Source organism: Martes martes (genome assembly GCF_963455335.1).
Source record: "Martes martes genome assembly, chromosome: 9".
Taxonomy (NCBI): Eukaryota; Metazoa; Chordata; class Mammalia; order Carnivora; family Mustelidae; genus Martes; species Martes martes.
The window spans coordinates 128,114,078-128,133,590 of record NC_137896.1 but is presented as its reverse complement, the minus strand read 5'-3'; the positions used below and the strand labels follow the sequence as shown (position 1 = coordinate 128,133,590).

Sequence of the window (19,513 nt, the reverse complement as noted above, 5' to 3'; positions counted from 1 at the left end):
AGAGGGTACTCTGATTGAGGAGAAAGAGCCGCGTTCCACACAAGAGAACTGCCAATAGTAGGGTCAAGGCAACGTACAACTGAAGTTCCCGGGTGGTAAGAAGGTTTTTGTTTTTTTTTAAATGGTCTTTCTATACTGGTTGAACAGTTACATTTGCTTATTAATATCCCAAATCAACTAATAAACACAGTATCAACAATTACACAGGATATAATACAAAGGAGAAGCATGAGTAGCAATTCTCAAATAATTCCTGTTCTAAACATACTACAGCTACACTGGTCCAAGTGAAATAAGCACCAAATACAAACAGCAAGCATCTGTGGGTCCTGCAACCCAGCCAACCAGAGTCCCAGCGCTGTTCTCTGACCCTTCCAGAACTTGGCACATGATAATGCCAGCCTAGAAATGCCCAGAGATCCTCCCTCTGCATGAGGAACTCTTACTTCCAAATCAAATATCCCCTCCCTCTTCCGCACCTCAGTGGTACTTCATATGATGTGACAGAAGGGGTCAGAAAACGTGTGATATTGCGCTGTTTCACTGCTTCTCTAACCATCTCCCCAACTACACTGAGGGATCTTTGAGGAAATACAATGCCTTTTATTCACCTATTTATTCTCAGCTCTAACATTATGCCTAGGCTCAAAGGAAGTGTTTGCTGATTGAAAAAAGAATGAATAAACACTGAAATGACATGTTAATGTTTTATTATAATCAACAAAATAAAATTAAAAAAAAAAAACAAAAAAAAACAGTGAGCCCCTTAAAATGTGTTAAAGATAGTAACTTAGGAGTAGATTCTACTCCTGAAACCAACATTGCACTGTATGTTAACTAACTAGAAGTTAAATTAGCCACTTTGGAGAACAGTGTGGAGATTCCTTAAGAAATTAAAAATAGAGATTCCCTATGACCCTGCAATTGCACTACTGGGTATTTACCCCAAAGATACAGATGTAGTGAAAAGAAGGGCCATCTGTACCCCAATGTTTATAGCAGCAATGGCCACGGTCGCCAAACTGTGGAAAGAACCAAGATGCCCTTCAACGGACGAATGGATAAGAAAGATGTGGTCCATATACACTATGGAGTATGATGCCTCCATCAGAAAGAATGAATACCCAACTTTTGTAGCAACATGGACGGGACTGGAAGAGATTATGCTGAGTGAAATAAGTCAAGCAGAGAGAGTCCATTATCATATGGTTTCACTTATTTGTGGAGCATAACAAGTAACATGGAAGACATAGGGAGATGGAGAGGAGAAGGGAGTTGAGGGAAATTGAAAGGGGAGGTGAACCATGAGCCACTATGGACTCTGAAAAACAAGCTGAGGGTTTTGAAGGGGCGGGGGGTGCGAGGTTGGGGGAGCCAGGTGGTGGGTATTATGGAGGGCACATATGGCATGGAGCACTGGGTGTGGTGCATAAACAATGAACTCTGTTATGTTGAAAAGAAAAAAAAAAAAGAATGTTACCTCAGTTTCCCAATCTCCAAATTAGGGGAAAAAAAAAAAAAAGTAGAAATCTGGATTCTTAAATGAAATTTTTCCATTTCTTTTTTTTTTAGAAAGTCATAAACATATTAGTTTGTGACTGTGAGTGAGACACTCAGGAGCGGCCTCTGCGGGAGATGGTTCTGTTCACTAAACATATTAGTTTATTAAAAAAAAATAAAAAAATAAAAACACAGGGGAAGAAAAGATAGTAATTTAAATAGTATTAAGGAGAACGGGAAAGGATGCAGGGAGAAAAAGCAAAGTAACACTCTTGTGCACTAAAATGGTAACAGACCAACAGAGGCAACATAGTAAATTAGAAAGAACCAAGTACAAGGTAGAGGCCAAGTCACTTGATCTTCCATATGTTTCTTCATCTGCAAAATGAAAACAAACCCCACGAACTGACAGAAGAGAATGCTAACTGCAAAACAGTACAAACATACGGGATTCAACAAGAAAGTGACTTTCCGACATAAACAGTAGTGGTACTGCTTGCTTCTACAGATAGCATGCCAAACCAATCCAGAATACAGGATTTAGCTGAAGTCAAGAGCAAAGGAATAATTAGAACTCAAAATTTTAAATATATTAAATACAAACCCAGCAACAGAATGTTCATACTATTTCTTATGATTTCTGTATTTTCTTATGATTTCCTTTGCATTAGTAAAAAAAATTGAAGAAACAGAAAAATGAGGTTGTCTGGTTCTCCCCAAAACAGGAAGAGAATGATCTGATGCCTCCATATGGGCCAAGACTCTTGCGAGAGCCAGACACAGAGTGAACAGAACCATCTCCCGCAGAGGCCGCTCCTGACTGTCTCACTCACATCAGGATGAAACCGACAAACATCCTTCCCACAGAGCCACGCATCTCTTACTGAGGAAAAAACAATAGAACAATGGTACCTGAAGCCCAGAATCAACAGGGCTTGTTTCTTCTAGGAGCTTCAATAATCTCAGATTTTTTTTTTTAAATTAACAAAACAAACTGAAAAGGATATGTTGTGGACAAGGATACAAAATTCACAAGTATTGTAAAACAAAAAACTTCAGATAATATAATGATTCCAGGAGATTTCTTTGGCTTACAGACCCAGATTTAAAAGGACTAGGTTCATTCTTTTTTTTTTTTTAAGTTTCCTTATTGAAATAATGATATATAGTAAAACCCAGAAATTCCAGCAAACAGTTCCATGAATTTTTACTTACGTATATGCCCACATAGTGTGCAATTAAGAGCACATCCAGATGAAGTATATTCAAGGTTCAATCAATTGTCCTTTAGCAGTACTCAGGGTGAAAATATCTGAGAAGCACAGGTTAAGCTTATGAGTTACCTGTTCTTGTCCTGGGCGACTATAAAACTTGACACTTAACATCCTTAATAATCCCAATGTCTTTGGTACCTACAAAATAAATGCACATCAGACAAAGAAGAATTAATGGAATGCTTTCGCACTGTAAAAATTCCTTTATCATGAAATGCAAACTATAGCAAACCTAGTATTTTAAGAAATAGTTGAAAAAATAGGGGTGCCTGGATGGCTCAGTCGGTTAAGCATCTGCCTTCAGCTCAGGTCATGATCCCAGGGTCCTGGGATCCTGGGCAGTCTGCTTCCAACTCTCCCTCTGCCCCTCCTTCCCCGACAAATAAATAAATAAAATCTACAAATAAAAAAAGAAATAGTTGAGAAAATCATCAGCAGGTGTCCAAGATCTTGGTGAGACTCTAATTTTATTTGGGAAAAAAGAAATCCAAATGGTAAATCTGTCAACGTACACCCATACTCAAATGTTTTGTTTTTTAAATGCACACATAACAAGTCTACTACAATCTATGCAAATTAGAAGCCACTCAAGCTCTTCTCAAATGAGATTCCCCCGGTTATCATTTTTATCCCATCATCATTATGGAAAAGTCAAAGTAGAAATTTCATTCATTAAGGAATTGATCCTATGCTTGAAAAATCTCCCCCCCAAAATAAACACTTAGAAACCAGTATTTGAAATAATATAACACATGACTATTTATCTTTAGATTTAAGAGATACATTTATAAAAGCAAGAGGGAGAGAAGGCAATAATTTAAGAAATGGAAAACAACAAGTTTTGTTGGAGGTGCAGAGAATTTAGTACACTACTGAGGGAACATAAAACAGTACAGCTGCTGGGGAAAAGTCTGATTGTTCCTCAAAAAGCTAAACATGAAATTACCATTTGACCCAGTCATTTCATCCGAAGTATATATCCAAAAGAATGAAAAACAGGTATTTAAACAAAACACTATACCAAACAAATGTTCACAGCAATACCATTAAGTGGAAACAACTCAAATGACCATTAAAGAAGGAATGAACAAAATGTAGTATATCCCCACAACGGAATACTGTGCAGTCATCGAAAGGAAATGAAGCACTGATACATGCTACAAGTTGGATGAACCTCCAAAATATTACACTAAATGAAAGAAACCAGGTACAAAAGGTCACATATTTCATGATTCCATTTATAAGAAACAGAACAGGTAAATCCACAGAAATGGACTAGTGGCTGCCAAGAGCTAGAGGGAGAAACAACAGGGATTTTATACCTTAATTATACCTTAATAGGTATAAGGTTTCCTTTTGGGATGATGAAAATATCCTGGAACTACATCCTGGTGATGGTTGCACAACACTGTCAATGTACTCAATGCAAGTGAATTGTATCCTTAAAGATGATTAAGGGTTGATTTTATATTATATGAATTTTCCCTTAAGAGAAAAGAGCAAAAAAAGAGTACCATTTTGTTGAGGTTAAAAATTTTCCTACCAGAACTTCGAAGTAGCTAAAGCCATTAGTGATGGCCTAGCTCCATATCTTCCAATATTTCCTCCAACAAAAAAGAGTAAGAAGAGAAACTATGAAGTGCCTGGCTGACTCAGTCAGTAGAGCGTGCAACTCTTGGCCCCAGGGTCATGAGTTCAAGCCCCATGTTGGGTGCAGAGATTACTTGGATGGATGAATGGATTGATGGATCAAAGGAAGGGAGGGAAGGGAAGAAAGACTTGTTGATCTACAAGAAAACCATGGCCTCAGGGGCGCCTGGGTGGTTCAGTCAGTTGGGTATCTCAGATTGTGATTCCAGGGTCCTAGGATCAAGCCCCAAATCAGGGAGTCCGCTTCTCCCTCTCTTATCTCTGTCTCTCCAATTACTCATGTGCTCTCTTTCTCAAATAAATGGGGGGAAAAATTTTTTTTAAAAGTGCCCTCAACTTAACTTGAAGACTGAAGATAACCCAAACTTCAAAATAATTTTAAGTCGAAAAACAAAGATCACCAATTCCCAGATGTCATCTCTACTGCTCCTGCCAACTCCCATGTCCCCATGACACCTACCACAAGGCCTGGTGGTGAGCAAAAGCAGACTGTAAAAATACTGCAGGGCCTGGGAAGGACAGACAAGGGAAGGTAGCCAAGGGATATAACATCTCTCTAAAAACATTGTCAAAGTTATCATCTAAGAAAGCTCACCAGAAATAGAAAAAGATATGAATTTATACACTGAAAGAGCCAGCAGGGATACCTGAGAAAATCAGCCCCTCTCCCCAAAAAATCAACTCCAAGAAATATCCCAGGAAAGCTATTAAATTTCACACAGAGAAAATGAAAATCCTCAAGGCAATCTAAGCAAAATGGCCAAATAACATTTGTATGTTATTTCTATGTTTCCCTTTGTAGGGAAAATAATTTAATGTAAGTGAGAATTTTCAAATTCCAAAGACAAAGTAAAGCAATAATAGGGTAGTCGCTATTTTTTAAGTTCAATGAAAGAAATGGTAAGCTAAGGAATTTATAGCCAGACATGTTTTCCTTCAAATATTCAGGATATTAGAAAACAATTTTGAACATCCAAGAACTTGAGGAACTCTTTACCTATGAGAACTTCTTAGAATATCTACTAAAAGAGAGGCACCTGTCGGGCTCTCTGCTCGGCAGGGAGCCTACTTCCTCCTCTCTCTCTGCCTGCCTCTCTGCCTACTTGTGAGATCTCTCTCAGTCAAATAAATAAATAAAATCTTTTAATTAAAAAGTGGGGGGCACCCGGGTGGCTCAGTGGGTTAAAGACTCTGCCTTCGGCTCAGGTCGTGATCCCAGGGTCCTAGGATCAAGCCCCGCATCGGGCTCTTTGCTTGGCAGGGAGCCTGCTTCCTCCTCTCCCTCTGCCTGCCTCTCTGCCTACTTGTGATCTCTGTTTGTCAAATAAATAAATAAAATCTTAAAAAAAAAAAAAAAAAAAAAAGAGAGGCACCTGACTGGCTCAGCCAGTAGAGCATGCAGCTCCTGATGTCGGGGTAGTGAGTTCAACCCCCAGGTTGGGTGTAGAGATTATTTAAAAATAAAATCTTAAAAAACAAACCAAACCACATCTACTAGAAAATAGTTTCATCCAACCAAGAGATGACTGGGTACATTTCGAAGTAATGGCATTCTGGAAAAGACATGGACATCGAAGACTAAAGAAAGGTGAGGATGAGGGTAGCAACTAATGTGCAAAAATTACAAGTTTTGTCAACATAGCAATAACACAATTTAAAAAAGGAAGAGAACAGAAAGGGAAAAAGGAAAATAAACTGATTTTTGTAAAAGCAATTAGCAGGGATTAAAGAATACCAACAGGAGCGTCTAGGTGGCTCAGCTGGTTAAGCGTCTGCCTTCGGCTCAGGTCATGATCCCAGGGTCCTGGGACGGAGTCCCCCATTGGGCTCCCTGCTCAGCAGAGTCTTGCTTCTCCCTCTCCCCAAGTCATGTTTTCTCTAGCTCTCTCTCAAATATATAAATAAAAATCTTTTTTAAAAGGAAGGAAGGAAGGGAGGGAGGGAGGGGAGGAGGGAGAGAAGGAGAGGGAGAGAAAGGGAGGGGATGAGGGAGAGAAGGAGGGAGAGAGAGAGAGAGGCAAAAGAAGGAAGCCAGTAAAACTGATAAATGTAAGATACTGGAGGGCACTGATAACATCACCAAGATAGTGTCCGTGAAATGATGGAGGTAAATTCCCACATAAGTGAATTCAAATTCAAGAGAAAAAAGAAAGAGGAAGTATAAACAAATACAGGCAGCTCTCGAACATGTTGAAGAAAGGGAAATAAATGGGGGTGGTAGCAGGATTTAGCAAGGTCTAAATCCCCCAAAACCAAATGAAATAAATGGTTTTTATGATGGAAAAATAAAAGCATGTTGTATGCTGATAAATCTAATCGACGGCAAAATTCATGATGCAGGAAAAATATCAAAAAGAGTGTGAGATCTGGAGGATAAACAGATGGGTTGGCCTTAGTTGGTACAAGGACAGTTTGTCTGTAAAAATGAGAGAAAAGGTACCGTGTACAGACAGAGACACAGGAAGGGGGTGGGATCCTGTGAAAATATTTCTCTGATTATTTCTATTTTCTGAGGGAAATGGGATTTCTCAGGGAAACAGGATTCCAAAAAGCCTGTGTTCTTTCCACAGAAACATCCTTCACCCAAAAAGCAGCAACGGCAATAACATAAAAATTAGTTTTGTTCATTTTTATATATTTTCTAAAATTCTGGTCTTAAAATACAAACAGATAATAATAATGAATACTATAGCTCATTTTATGGCTTACCAGGGGCCTTCACATATATTAGCTTGTTTGTGTCAAAAGCCTTACTACACAAGTGTAGGTGATGAACTAAAAGTCCAATCCCAGACTTCTGACTCCCAAGTCTGGGTTCTCTCCTCTCTCCCAGTTACTGAAGTAGAGCATGCAACTATTACGGTGTACTGCCCCTGTCTGTGGATATGGCTACATCCTCTGGTAAAACCCCTTGAGGGATGCTACCTTCCTATTACCAGAGCAGTGATTCAACGTTGAACCAATGAATAAATAAAACTATCTCACATTAATTTGGAAACTTTAGTCAGTGCACATATTGAATCTTGCGAAGTCCCTTTTTACAACCTAGCAGCCTTGTGAGAGACTAGAATGTATATGTCAGCAACATTTTTTCATCAATATCCACCCAACACAATAGCAACCTTAAACAAATGAGTTTGATGAGTGCAGTATCTGCCACCGGACAAAAGGAACTAATCCTGTAATTCAAATTACTTCAAGGCAGGGGCAGGCTATGCAGAATGACTGTAAGTTTAGCGGCAGGACACGTTTAATAGCCACTAACGTAATTAAAATACACTTGTGGCATTTGAAGAAATTAATCATACAGCCGAGCATTCAGTTTGCAATTTAATGTTTCTCCCTACTTATTCTGTCAGTGCACGGGCAATTTTCTTCTAAGAGACTGCAATCCCGGAGCTTCAGCTGGAGAGGGAAGGACCATAGCAAAGCAGATTCTAATACTTCAATGAGGAGCAAAGTGAAAACACAAGAGAATCAAGCCAAGGTGAAGAAAGGTTTCACGGCAGGCGACCAGACTCCGTGACTCGTCCTTTCCCAGGCCATTCTGTCACAAACACGCCCCATTATCCTGTACTGAAACGGACTTTCACCATTTGTCCACTTCATCTCTCCTTGTATTCTCCACACTTAACCTATTTTTTTTTCTTTCTTTTTTTCCCCTCAACCTTTAATTTTGACAAATTTCATAGTTATGGAGAAGCTGAAGTGAATGCACCACAAAACACCAGCATGCCTTCCGCTTGGGCTCACCAGTTATGAACGCTTTGCCACACTTGCTTTACCTCTGTGTGCGGACACACATCTTTTAAATTATGGGTCTGACTGGGGCGCCTGGCTGGCTCAGTCACAGAGCGTGCAACTCTTCATTTTGGGGTTATGCGTTCGATCCCTGTGTTGGGTGTAGAGATTACTTAAATAAAACTTTAAAATTGCGTTTTTGACTAAACCATTTAAAAATAAGTTGCAGACATCACACTTTGATTCAAGAGCCAAAACGGTTTCAAACTCCAAGATCTGCCATGGCGGGTATCACAGAAAAAACTACAAGCTCGGTATGGATTAAATCAGAGAGAGAAAGAGGGCTAACCCTGCAAAAGCGAAATAGTATATTTAATATGTATAAACAACTCCTACCTCTTTATGAATTATGGGATAATCATCAGAGATAAATCTGACGGAACCACTGATCTGTATATAATTTCATACGGGGAGCAGGGAAAGGTACTCAACGGCAACTAGAAGATCTGTTCCACCTGTGTTCCCCTATTTTTAGTTCTGGGGTCTTAGGCTCCTTTTCTGTGAAGTGTGGCTACTAACACTCAAACTGGACTCCTCCCTGCACCCTGCAGGAGAAGAGGAAGGATCTAGAATGGATAGAAGGGTAAAGCATGGAAGGAAAAGCACAAAGCACAGTCCTCGATTATAAATTCATGCAGAAATACAAACTGTTATAAGTTCTAGTGGTATAGAAACCAGTAAGGTGAGCTAATTAAAAAAAAACAAAAACTACTTTGTTGGGTTAAATTCACAATCACGTACTTCAAAATATGTCAAAAGCTAAAGAAAAAAAAGATGAATGAAGCTTTCAATCATTGCTTAAGATTTCTTTTTAAAAGTACTTCTTCAGGGGCGTCTGGGTGGCTCAGTTAGTTAAGTGACCGCCTTCGGCTCAGGTCATGATCCTGGAGTCCCAGGATGGAGTCCCGCATTGGGCTCCCTGCTCGGTGGGGAGTCTGCTTCTCCCACTGACCCCTCTCCTCTCATGCTCTCTCTCTCTCTCTCTCAAATAAAAAAATAAAATCTTAAAAAAAAAAAAAAGTACTTCTTCATTATTTCCTTTTTTATACCAAACTTTTAACCATTTGTGGTTTTAGAGGATTAATTTAAAATCAGTGCATTTTAAACAAAAATAATAGGACAAATACATTCACTGCAGGAAAAAAAAATGACACATTCGCTTATGTCATGTTTTCCTTAAGTTCTTGGTTTCTTCCCTCATTTGAGAAGTATCTGAAAGTCCACTACATGTAAGGCAATGTGCTAAGCACAGGATGCCTAATCGTGATTGAGTGCTTGACTTCCAGAAGTTTGCATAAGGAAACAGTATTTTATCTTGCCTTTCTGGACACACAGAACTACTTGCCAGGGCCCTTGAAGGTAGAAAGGACCACGTAAATAGTTAGAACACATGAACTGTGAGCACAGGTAATGTTAGTTCTAGTTTGAAAAGTTCCACCTTGGAACTCTCCCTTCCCCTCCTATAAACTGAAATACTTGAACCTCAAGAGGTCGCCTGCCTGCGTGGATTCTCTAGTCATCACTTGGAACAAACTGTCCAGGGGAGTCATGGCACCAAGAGCAGACTTTGCCACAAATAAGGAATGAATGGTTATATGGTAACCCACAGAAATGCCAGGAGTTCTCATCTGTTCATGGGACGGTTTGATTATCACAGCAGAACCTAGCCTGTGCTGACTACTACAGCATACCGAGTGTTCTGCTACAGAACAAAGGGGTGAAAGGCTGGGTGGTGTCCAGGTGAACGCAGACCAAAGTATTAGCAAGTGTGCCATGGCAGTAAAGAACTCGAACAGGGGAACTTGTGCCGGAGTTTGTACTCTGATTCTGCCACTTACTAGCTCGGTGACCCAGGGAAGTTACTAAACTACACACTACTTCCCTCATCAGTAGACAGGCTAGTAACAATACCTACCCCAAGAAGTCATGAGAGTTAAGGGAGCTAATACACACCGCAGGAGTTAAGACAGTTGTCAGCCCATAAAAAATGCTAAATAGACATTAATGTCTAAATGAGCAAATGCAAGTAACAGGATTCCTGTTAGGTTCTTTTTCTAACATCTGCCAATGCTGTTAATAAAAATGAGACCAAGTGAAACCAAAAATACTTAGATAACTCTGATATTGGAAAGAAGTACTAAAATTTCACATGAAGTCACTTTCCTCACTTAAGACAAAGTACTTCGTCCTGTTCCTGCCTGAGGCCTAGTCACAAAGTGAAATGCCCGATACTTACTGCAGTGACCCTGTCTCCACCATTGGTAACCTGCTTGTAATAAGGTGATCCCGAAAGAACTCTCCAGGCAGACAGGCCATAGCTAGAAGCTTTTGATATGCCCACTTCAGCAGTTTCGCATCCACCAACCAGCAAAAGTCTAAAAAAAACCAAAAAAACAAAAATAAGAACTGACAAATTGTGGTCTGAATAAGGGGACATCAAAACAAGGAGAGCGAAAACAGTCACCTTCCCAAAGAAAACTAAAGCAAAAGTACTATATACTAAAATTACTATATACGATATATATAGAAGTTCAATATTTTAGAAGAAAAAAGAAGCAAATGGTTTTTCAATTAGAATTTTCACCTTCACTTACACAGAGGAAGGCTTAAGCACTCAAGGTACCTGAAATCCAGATGGGAATTTTACAAAGAGTAAAAATGTTTTAAGGTTGAACACTGAACACTGAAAAAACTGTATCAACACCAGTGAACTTTAACACACAGACCTGTCACCACACCCAGGTATGTATCTATTCGTTACAGCAGTGGGTTGTATACAGTGACAGGTGTTAGCGAAGGCAGCTGGGAGTACCCTGCATGGGAGCAACTCTGCGGTCTAACTATACTGAAACAAGACTATTTAACAGTTCAGATGTACATTATGATCTGTTTACTGTTTGTTCTACTTCCTTAGCAGAGGTACCAACAGGGCAAACAGTCTAACATACTTAAAGTTCAAAGGCTCTGTGACACTACACAAACTGATTAATAATAATAAAACAATAATAATAAAACCCATGATTTTTTTTTTTTTTTACTGAGGTGCAGATGATATATAACATTATATTAGTTCAGGTGTATGACACAATGATTCAAAATTTGTATATATTGTGAAATGATCCCCACCTTAAGTCTAGTTAATATCCACCCCATATACAGTTTAAAAATGTTTTTTTTTTCCCTTGTGATGAAAGCTTTTAAGATCTACTCTCTTAGAATGCAACACAGTATTTTTAACCAGTCACCAAAAACAGTCATGATTTTTAAAGTCATGTTCACTGAATCTGGCAGGGAACTATGTTATAGATATTATAATCATCCGTCTAAGAAAGAGAAAAGTTGGGAAGTAAAGTTCTGATCTAGTAAAGGAAGCACTACAGTTACCAGTGAATTATTTTTGTTCCCAATGACAATGAGGCAATACAGTAAGGGAAGAGAGAGGCCACAGGTTTCACTGGTCTTCTGCATATGATGCTCCCCCAACGTGAACTACAACTGTTCCAAATGACAGAAAACAATTATCAAGCTCCTTTTACTTACTTTTTTAAAGGTTTTATTTATATATTTGACAGAGGGAGACAGAGATCACAAGCAGGCAGAGAGGCAGGCAGAGGGAGAGGGGGAAGGAGGCTCCCCGATGAGCAGAGAGCCCGATGCGGGGCTTGATCCCAGGACCCTGAGATCATGACTGGAGCCGAAGGCAGAGGTTTAACCCACTGAGCCACCCAGGCGCCCCATCAAGCTCCTTTTAAAACAAAACACACATAGTACTGTTGTCACCATGCTCCCGTTTTATAAGAGGATGCATTCCATCACACAAACCAGTCTTTCCCTTTTTCTAGACCATGCTCATAGTAAAACCAAACCTTAAAAAACTTCAGGTTCTGTATAGAAGTTGGAAGGTAAAAGAAAACAACACTTCATACGGCTCTTCAGTGTTGGCATATCAAAAGGATTTACTTAGAAGTAATCCAGAACAGGTGGGTGGGGGATGGCTATCTATCTCATAGATATCTGTGAAACAAGATTGGCCACGAAATGATTGCTGAAACTGAATGACTGGCACAAAAGAGTCAGTATCTATTGTCTGTAAGAACAGACTTCAAATATTCTACAAAAAAAAATATTTTTTTAAGTCAATTTGTTTATACAACAATAATAACAACAACCCTGGAAACACCTGGTTGGGACTCAGCTGGTAGAGCAGGCATGGGACTCTTGATCTCAGGGTCATGAGTTCAAGCCACTGGGCATAACACACACACAAAACAGTCCTCTGAATAAATAAAAATGCAACAGGTAATTTTGAGTATCTACATTTCTGAATTTAATCTCAATGTTTTTTTCAAACAGGAAATATGTGATTCATAAAACATATCTTTAAAAATTAGTAACCTATAATTATAATAAAAATAAAAACACTGTTTGAGAATTCAACAAATCCCCAAAAGGCCAGGATAAAGCAGATCCTGAAAACTAATTTTCCTCGGCTCAATGTACAACGTATATATTTATATTAATAGTGTAATTCTTTTCTCAAGGGAGTGGACATTATTATTTAATCTGCACTACTATGTCATGGAGGGGACCTATCTATTTTTCAGATTTAAAAAGGAGATGTAGCTTTTGGCCTTTGCGTTGGCAGAAGCAAAGGTGCAACTCTCTCCAGTCATCCAGAATCCGGACGCAGCCTCCACCATGCCGCCTGAGTTTGAGCCCAATGAGATCAAAGATAGACCTGAGGTGCACCCGGTAGCAAAGTCAGTGCCACACCCTGGTCCCCAAAATTGGCCCTCTGGGTTTATCTCCAAAAAAGTTTGGTGATGACACTGCCAAGGCAACTGGTGATTAGAGGGGTCTGAGGATGACAGTGAAACTGACCATTCAGAAGAGACAGGCCCAGATTGAAACGGTACCTTCTGCCTCTGCCCTGATTATCGAAGCCCTCAAGGAACTACCAAGAGAACAAAAGAAGTAGGAAAACATTAGCAGAGTGGAAGTGTCACTTTTTTTTTTTAAGATTTTATTTATTTATTGACAGAGATCACAAGTAGGCAGAGAGGCAGGTGGGGGGTGGGGGGAAGCAGGCTCCCCAATGAGCAGAGAGCCCGATGCAGGGCTCAATCCCAGGACCCTGGGATCATGACCTGAGCCAAAGGCAAAGGCTTTAACCCACTGAGCCACCCAGGCGCCGCGTGGAAGTGTCATTTTGATGAGACTGTCAACCCTGCCCGACTGATGCATACCATTCCTTAGCCAGAGAACTCTCTGGAACCATTAGAGATATTCTAGAAACTGCCCTATCTGTGGGCTGCAATGTTAATGGTCACCATCCTTGTGACATCACAGAGAACATCAACAGTGACCACTTCATGACATCACAGATGACATCAACAGTGAAGCAGTGGAATGTCCCACTAGTTAAGAACGACAAAAGAAAATATGTCAATAAAGGATTATTTGATAACCAAAAATATATATATATGATATATAAGAAATATCATATATATATTTATTATATATGTTCATACATATATACATATGTATAGAACTAAGTTGTCTGACTACTGAAGGAGATACAAAGCTAACTAAAATTTCCGTTTTTTTATCTCTTGGTCTTAACACTAGAAGACACTTCCTCTCTCTGATTTTTGATAAATACCATAGCCATGCACACATCAAATTGGCTACATGACAAACTCCATCAAGAACAAAAGAGATTCAGGGGCACCTGGGTGGCTCAGTGGGTTAAGCCTCTGCCTTCAGCTCAGGTCATGATCTCAGGGTCCTGGGATCGAGCCTCACATCGGGCTCTCTGCTCGGCGAGGAGCCTGCTTCCTCACCTCTCTCTCTCTGCCTATTTGTGATCTCTCTCTGTCAAATAAATAAATAAAATCTTAAAAAAAAAAAAAAAGAACAAAAGAGATTCAGTATCTGCTTCCAAACAACCTTTCCTCCATTAATGCCCAATGAAGGAGTAAGTGGAAAAAGAAGAAGAATGATGGCACTAGTCATGTACTGTCCTCACTAGATGGTAAAATGATGTAATTTGAATGAAAACAGTCAATGAGAAAGAGGGGAGAGAAGTCCGAGACCCAGCACAGCACACAGAACAAACGGTTCCTGAGTGACTGAATTTAAAACACCAACTTTCTCCTTAAATAGCACAGGGAAAGGTGCTATAGCAACTCCACTTCCTCCCACCTGTCCCCATGCTTGCTAGGTTTCAGCAGTAAGTACCAGAAGATGAGGCAGGGAGAAGGGGAAAGCTTATGGCCACAGGCACGGGGAGAAATGGGGGAAGAGGGTGATTCACTGATAAAGACAGCACTAGATAATGTTAAACTGATAATCTGGTAAAGCAAAGTTTTAGGAAAAAAATTTCAAGATATTAGTGAAAGACAAAGCCTTGAATAAAGAGAAAAATACCATGCTCTTCGACAAACTCTCGAAACCTTAAAGATGTCAATTCTCCTTAACCTATAAATTGAATGCAATTTCAAATAAAATCCCAACAGAATCTTTCGTGGAACTGAAACTGATGAGACAGAACTAAACAAGTCTAAAATTCACAAGGGCATGTACGGGTTTAAGAAAAGCCCACTCCATTCACACCGATAATCTCTCCCTTTATGACCTGTGCTTTATTGCATCTTGGCCTGCAAATACTTTCCTACCTAGTGTCATTAAGACATTCTCCTTCCAATTTCACCATATTGAAATCTAAAACTTCTATCCATACAAAGATAAATCACACACCAGGAAAGTACATAAGAGTAATAGTATTAGCAAGCAATTTACATACCACAATCAGCCCAAAAGAAAAACAGACAAAGAATAAAGCAAGTCATGAAAGGTGAACTCCAAAAGTCAATAATGTGGATTAAAACAGCAGAGATTTAGGATTTAGGGGCATCTGGCTGGCTCAGTTGGTAAAGCATGCGACTCTTGATCTTGGTGTTGTGAGTTCGAGCCCCATGCTGGGCATATAGTTTATGTTTACAAAAAAAAAAAATCAGTAAAACAATACAGAGTATGTTTAAGGACACAGTATCTCTTATAAAGTACTGATGAAATTGTAAACTGGAGCAATCATTTTGGAGAATGATATGACAATACCAAACAAACACATACACCTAACAATCCCACAAACTGTTCCAAGGAAACGCTAGAGAAATTCTTGTACAGGTTTATTTATCTCTTGGTAAAAGAATATTTCATGCAGCACTATTTATAATAAAGGAAAATTAGAAGTATTTTAAATGTCTACAAGGGATGGATAAATTCAGTAAGTTGTTCAGGGAAACATGCAATGTAACTACAGTAGACAGACGGATGGATAGATAGATAGATAGATAGAGAAGACTACACAACAAAATCATGAGCAGTGACCTCTAGAAAGGGATAGTGAGACAAAGCAATGGAAGTAGGAAGTTTCGTTTGTATTGCCTTTTATTCACATATGTGTATGTACACACACCCACACACCTTAAGTAAAAAAGAAAATCTTAATATTTGTTAATTCTCAGTAGGTATTTAGGTGTTCATTACATCACTCTCTCTCTCTAGCCTAAAAAGAAGAACATCAAGATAGAGTATCCCCAATTATGTACATAAATTTTTCCAGGTAATGAAGTCCAGGAGAGAAAATTCAGTAAATTGGCTCTAACACAGAACACCAAGCCACACGTCTAGCCAAATACTGAAAATAAAATTAGCATATCATTTACTTTGTGACATTTTGAGGTTGTTTATACATTAATGGCTACAGCTTAAAGATTCTGTGATTTACTTCTGAAGGAACTGTTAGATTTTCACAGAAAGTAAGTCCACAAACAGACAATACTGTAGAAAATAACTTTTTTTTACTTTATTTTTTCAGTGTTCCAAGATTCATTGTTTATGCACCACACCCAGTGCTCCATGCAATATATGCCCTCCTTAGTACCCACCACCAGGCTTGTATCATTAATGTTGTTCTGTTGCAGTAATTTCCTCCATCAAGAATACTTACATGCAGTGGTAACCATTACCTCCTTAAATATACAAAATAAATATACTGGGCTCTTAGGTGCTTAGTTTAAGAATCACATCTTGAAGTAACTGTTTTAAAATTTTTCTATAAAAACATAAACCAGGACGCCTGGGTGGCTCAGTGGGTTAGAGCCTCTGCTTTCAGCTCAGGTCAGGATCTCAGGGTCCTGGAATCGAGTCCCGAATCGGGCTCTCTGCTCAGCAGGGAGCCTGCTTCCTCCTCTCTCTCTACCTGTCTCTCTGCCTACTTGTGATCTCTGTCTGTGAAATAAATAAATAAAATCTTAAAAAATAAAACAATAAACCAAAACAGATTTTCCAGAGTACAAATTAAGTTCTCTAGACTAAAGCACATGATGTGTGTGAATTAAAACTGTACTTCTTACTGAAAAAGAGGGAAGGAAGGAGGCAGACAGAGAGAGAGAGAGAGAGATTAACTTGCCCAATAATCTTTGATCTCAAAATTTTGTGGAAAATAGGAAAATCTTGGGTCTTAGATTCTAATACCTCTGCAACAAATGTAATCTTAAGACATTAGGGCGCCTGGGTGGCTCAGTGGGTTAAGCCTTTGCCTTTGGCTCAGGTCATGATTCTGGGGTCCTGGGACGGAGCCCCGCATCGGGCTCTCTGCTCAGCGGGGAGCCTGCGTCCCTCTCTCTCTCTCTGCCTGCTTCTCTGCCTGCTTGCGATCTGTCAAATAAATAAATAAAATCTTTAAAAAAAAAAAAAAAAAAAGACATACCCTACATCCCACCAATATTTGCTACATGCAAATCGTGTGCTAAGCAATGAGGACTATGCTAAGCAACTGAAGAAGCTTCTTAATAAACCGTTTATAATTCTTCTTGGCTTCGATTTGTGGTGTCACATTTAGCTTTCCCAGTTCGTCAGGATCAACACGGTGTGGTACTTAGGGGCGTGCTTCCCGTCCCCACCTTCCGTTCCTCGGATGGCCTTAGAGATATATTGACACACAGGAATGAAAATGAGCACAGTCACTCCAGGGGATAGGACAAGTCAACACAAGCCACTACTGCATAGGACCCCGTCAATGACATTGGAGTTAGGTATAAAGACAGTCCAAAGGACAGATAAGTAAGCGGCATGGAGGAAAAGGCCAAGGAAGGCTTCACAGGCTTAACATCAGCAAAAACTTTACTCTTCAAACAATTTCCCAGACAGATAAAGGGATTAGGTAAAGAGCATCCTAAGCCAAGGGAACTCGATGTCAAAGAACAGAGTCTAGTTTGTAAAATGGCGTGATTGGAGAAAAATGAACGTGGTGTGCGCTTCTAGCCTATAAAAGGAAGCAGGAGGATCAGGAGACAAAGTTCCAAGGGGTCCTTAACATTACAAAATAGTCTGTCTTGCTCCCTCCTTGGGCACTTATCACCTTCTCCCTGAATACTGGAACAGTCATTTAAGTCATGCCTCCATTTGTAAACCTGGAGCCACTTAGGCACAGAGATTGTATCTGTATTTTCCACAGCGTTTACCACAATTGCTCCACTCAAGAAACCTCTATCTGCACACTACGTGCAAAGCACTACAGGGCACAAAGATAAATAAGACACAGTCCTTGTCCTTGGCTTAACCTCCCCAGGCTTCAGCTCTCCCACCTGAGAAATGAAGGGGCTGAGCCAAATGATGGATGAACCTCTCTTCCAGCTCTGACAGGCTAAGAGTCTAAAACTCAGAGCAGGAACACAGGGATCAGACAACAAAAATAAACGTGACTGATGAAGCCAAAAACACCAGAAGGAGTGAATTAAATGAGTGGGCGTAAAGGCAGAGGCCAGCAGAGAACAAGGGGCAGTGACACGGGGTGGTCAAGGCCATCCGAAGAAATGGAGGTAGGGACAGAATGTGTGTCCTGATGAACTGGGAAAGCTAAATGAGACACTACAAATTATTTCCAAGAAGGATCACAAATGGTTTATTAAGAAGGGGCTTTCATCTAGTAACTGTTGGAAGACTCTGCCATCTAGTGGCTCAAAACTTCTTAAAGCCGAGGAAAGAAGGAGTCTGAAACACAAAGAGACACCTGTACACGCTCTGTCCAATGACCGCTGGGCTTACAGCACACAACCCGCAGAAGGGGAAGAAAGAAAAGAAACTGCAGGCCTGAAGCTTAAGAAGTGCCTAAGATCTGTGCCTGTCAAACCAAGGGCTCAAAAATTGTTACCTACTATTTCACAGCTAGAAGTTAGTCCTCTCTTGGGATAATGGAAACTGTTTCCCCATTTTAACTCATTTTTAGTATAGCTTACACATTCTTTATTTCAAAAATCTTACCACTTCACAATTTAGAATTCTGCTTATGTCTATTTATTAGATAAAGGGCTTATAGGAAGAACACATTCCTAATCGTGACTCCTTACATCAGTGGTTCTCAGACCCACATATGCATCAGAATCAACCACCGTGCTTGTAAAAGCAGAAAGCTGGGCCACTTCCCCAGAGCTCCACATTTCGTAGGCCTAGGATGCAGTCCAAGAGTCCACACGTCTAACAATCTCTCGCAGTGATTCTGATGCTGCCGGTACCGAGACCACATGAGAGCGCAGCTTTACATCATGCTTGAATCTATAATCTGAGCCCTAGAGGGCACAGTTCACTAGAAGTCAAATTATGAAGCATGACACTATTCAGTCTATCCAACTTAGGAATGATCACAGAAAACTGATTTTCATGAATGGTTAGTTGTCGAAGGCAAAACAATGAGGATTTTTCTTGGATGGGAAAAGAGTGCTTAGTTTAGTAATAAAAGTCATCACATTTTTCTAACAATTTAATAATTATACATTTAATGTATTTAAAGCTGAGTGGTACCTGGTTAGAAACTCCTTAAAATACAACTTAGAATTTAGAACCAAGGAGTATAAGGAAATCTATATATAAAGTTCAATACTCCTTATTTTACATCTTCTAAGCAGAATTGAACCCATACCCAGAAAGAAGGTTGGCTGGCACAGAGCAGACATCAGCAAACATTTTCTATTAAAAAAAAAAACAGAGAATAGGGGTGCCTGGATGGCTCAGTCAGTTAAGCGTCTGCCTTCAGCTCAGGTCATGATCCCAGGGTGCTGAGATCGAGCCTCACATCAGGCTCCCTGCTCAGCAGAGGCCTGCTTCTCTCCTTCTGCTCTTCCCCGCAGCTTGTGTTCTTTCTCTCTCTCTGTCAAATAAATAAAGTCTTTTAAAAAAAGAGAGAGACAACACATATTTTAAGATCTGTGGGCTGTAATGGTCTC

General features: G+C 39.8%; 1 protein-coding gene across 1 annotated transcript in view; it reads right to left on the bottom strand.

The window, feature by feature from the left end:
• The window catches only part of NBAS (NBAS subunit of NRZ tethering complex), a 319,994-nt gene that overhangs the window by 260,914 nt on the left and 39,567 nt on the right, over positions 1–19,513 (bottom strand). The window contains exons 10-11 of the mRNA XM_080813961.1: positions 10,462–10,600; positions 2,844–2,912 (exon numbers count right to left, since the gene is read on the bottom strand). Of these exons, the coding sequence (XP_080670087.1) occupies positions 2,844–2,912; positions 10,462–10,600 (208 nt within the window). The remainder of the gene's footprint in view (positions 1–2,843; positions 2,913–10,461; positions 10,601–19,513) is intronic.